Source organism: Plectropomus leopardus, unplaced genomic scaffold (assembly GCF_008729295.1).
Source record: "Plectropomus leopardus isolate mb unplaced genomic scaffold, YSFRI_Pleo_2.0 unplaced_scaffold65966, whole genome shotgun sequence".
Taxonomy (NCBI): Eukaryota; Metazoa; Chordata; class Actinopteri; order Perciformes; family Serranidae; genus Plectropomus; species Plectropomus leopardus.
Genome location: NW_024672573.1, coordinates 1 through 878, shown reverse-complemented (window position 1 = coordinate 878; position 878 = coordinate 1). Strand labels below are relative to the sequence as shown.

The 878-nt window shown below is 37.1% G+C and overlaps 1 protein-coding gene across 1 annotated transcript; it reads right to left on the bottom strand.

Annotated features, from left to right (window-relative positions):
- Positions 1-4: 4 nt before the first annotated feature.
- On the bottom strand, positions 5-870 carry LOC121939900 (interferon-induced protein 44-like; the record flags this gene model as incomplete). Its single annotated transcript, XM_042482823.1, has 4 exons — positions 746-870; positions 409-586; positions 212-312; positions 5-73 (listed from the first exon to the last, which is right to left on the bottom strand). Coding segments are annotated over exons 1-4 (465 nt in total), but the record flags the coding sequence as incomplete, so codon positions are not given.
- Between the last annotated feature and the right edge of the window lie 8 nt (positions 871-878).

Here is an 878-nt window from a genome sequence, read left to right as displayed (position 1 = left end):
TCTCTGAGTGGTAGTTCTTAACAGGAAATATGCGGTAAAGTGGAATATCCAGGGCCAAACTCAATTTCTCCATCTAAATGTGAACAATTTGACATTTGAGTAATGGCAGCAAAGTGTTGCTCACAAGAGATATTTGTGTAAGTTTGTTAATATGTAAAAAAGAATCATTCCCACTTTAGTAACAACTCTCTATAGACAGAGAAAAACTTACCTGTCTCTTCAGGTGCTTGCTCTTATACACGTTCTTTATATCTTTTTCGACCTCTGGACAGGTTTCATCAATTTTGGTGAGAATAGCCATTAGAGGAATCCCTGCAGATACAGAGCAGAATCCAAATAAATCAAGATAATGTTTGTCAGGTTATTGAATTTAATGAATGCATCCCAATAACTAACCCTAACTCTTACCCATGTCTCTGGCAGCAAGTCTGACTTCTCTCATCTTTATGAATAGTGTATCACTCAAAACGTCGAGTATGGGAGAGAAAGAAGAGATGACACAAACCAGAACATGAACACGGTCCTTTGGTGTGGGGTTTGTGTTGTAATATTGATCATCCTTGCGTATTTGAGAGAGAGGATTGAACTGGAAAACAATGTAAAATTAAATTAAATTATGCCTTTGGCATATAAATAGTTTCTATGTCTTTTCATAAAATAAATTTGTTAGTGTGAAACAGATCACAATGCTGGATTGCATTACTGAAATTTATCCAACAGAATTTTATGAATTGAGTGACTGTACAGTGTATCCATCGTTTATGTGTCCCATCATGGCCAGTTTGATGTCCTCCACACAAATTCCTCTATCGTTTCCCCTCTCAAGGCCCATGATGTCAGTGAAGGAAAAAGGGTAAAGCATCTCTGGTCCTCCTCTT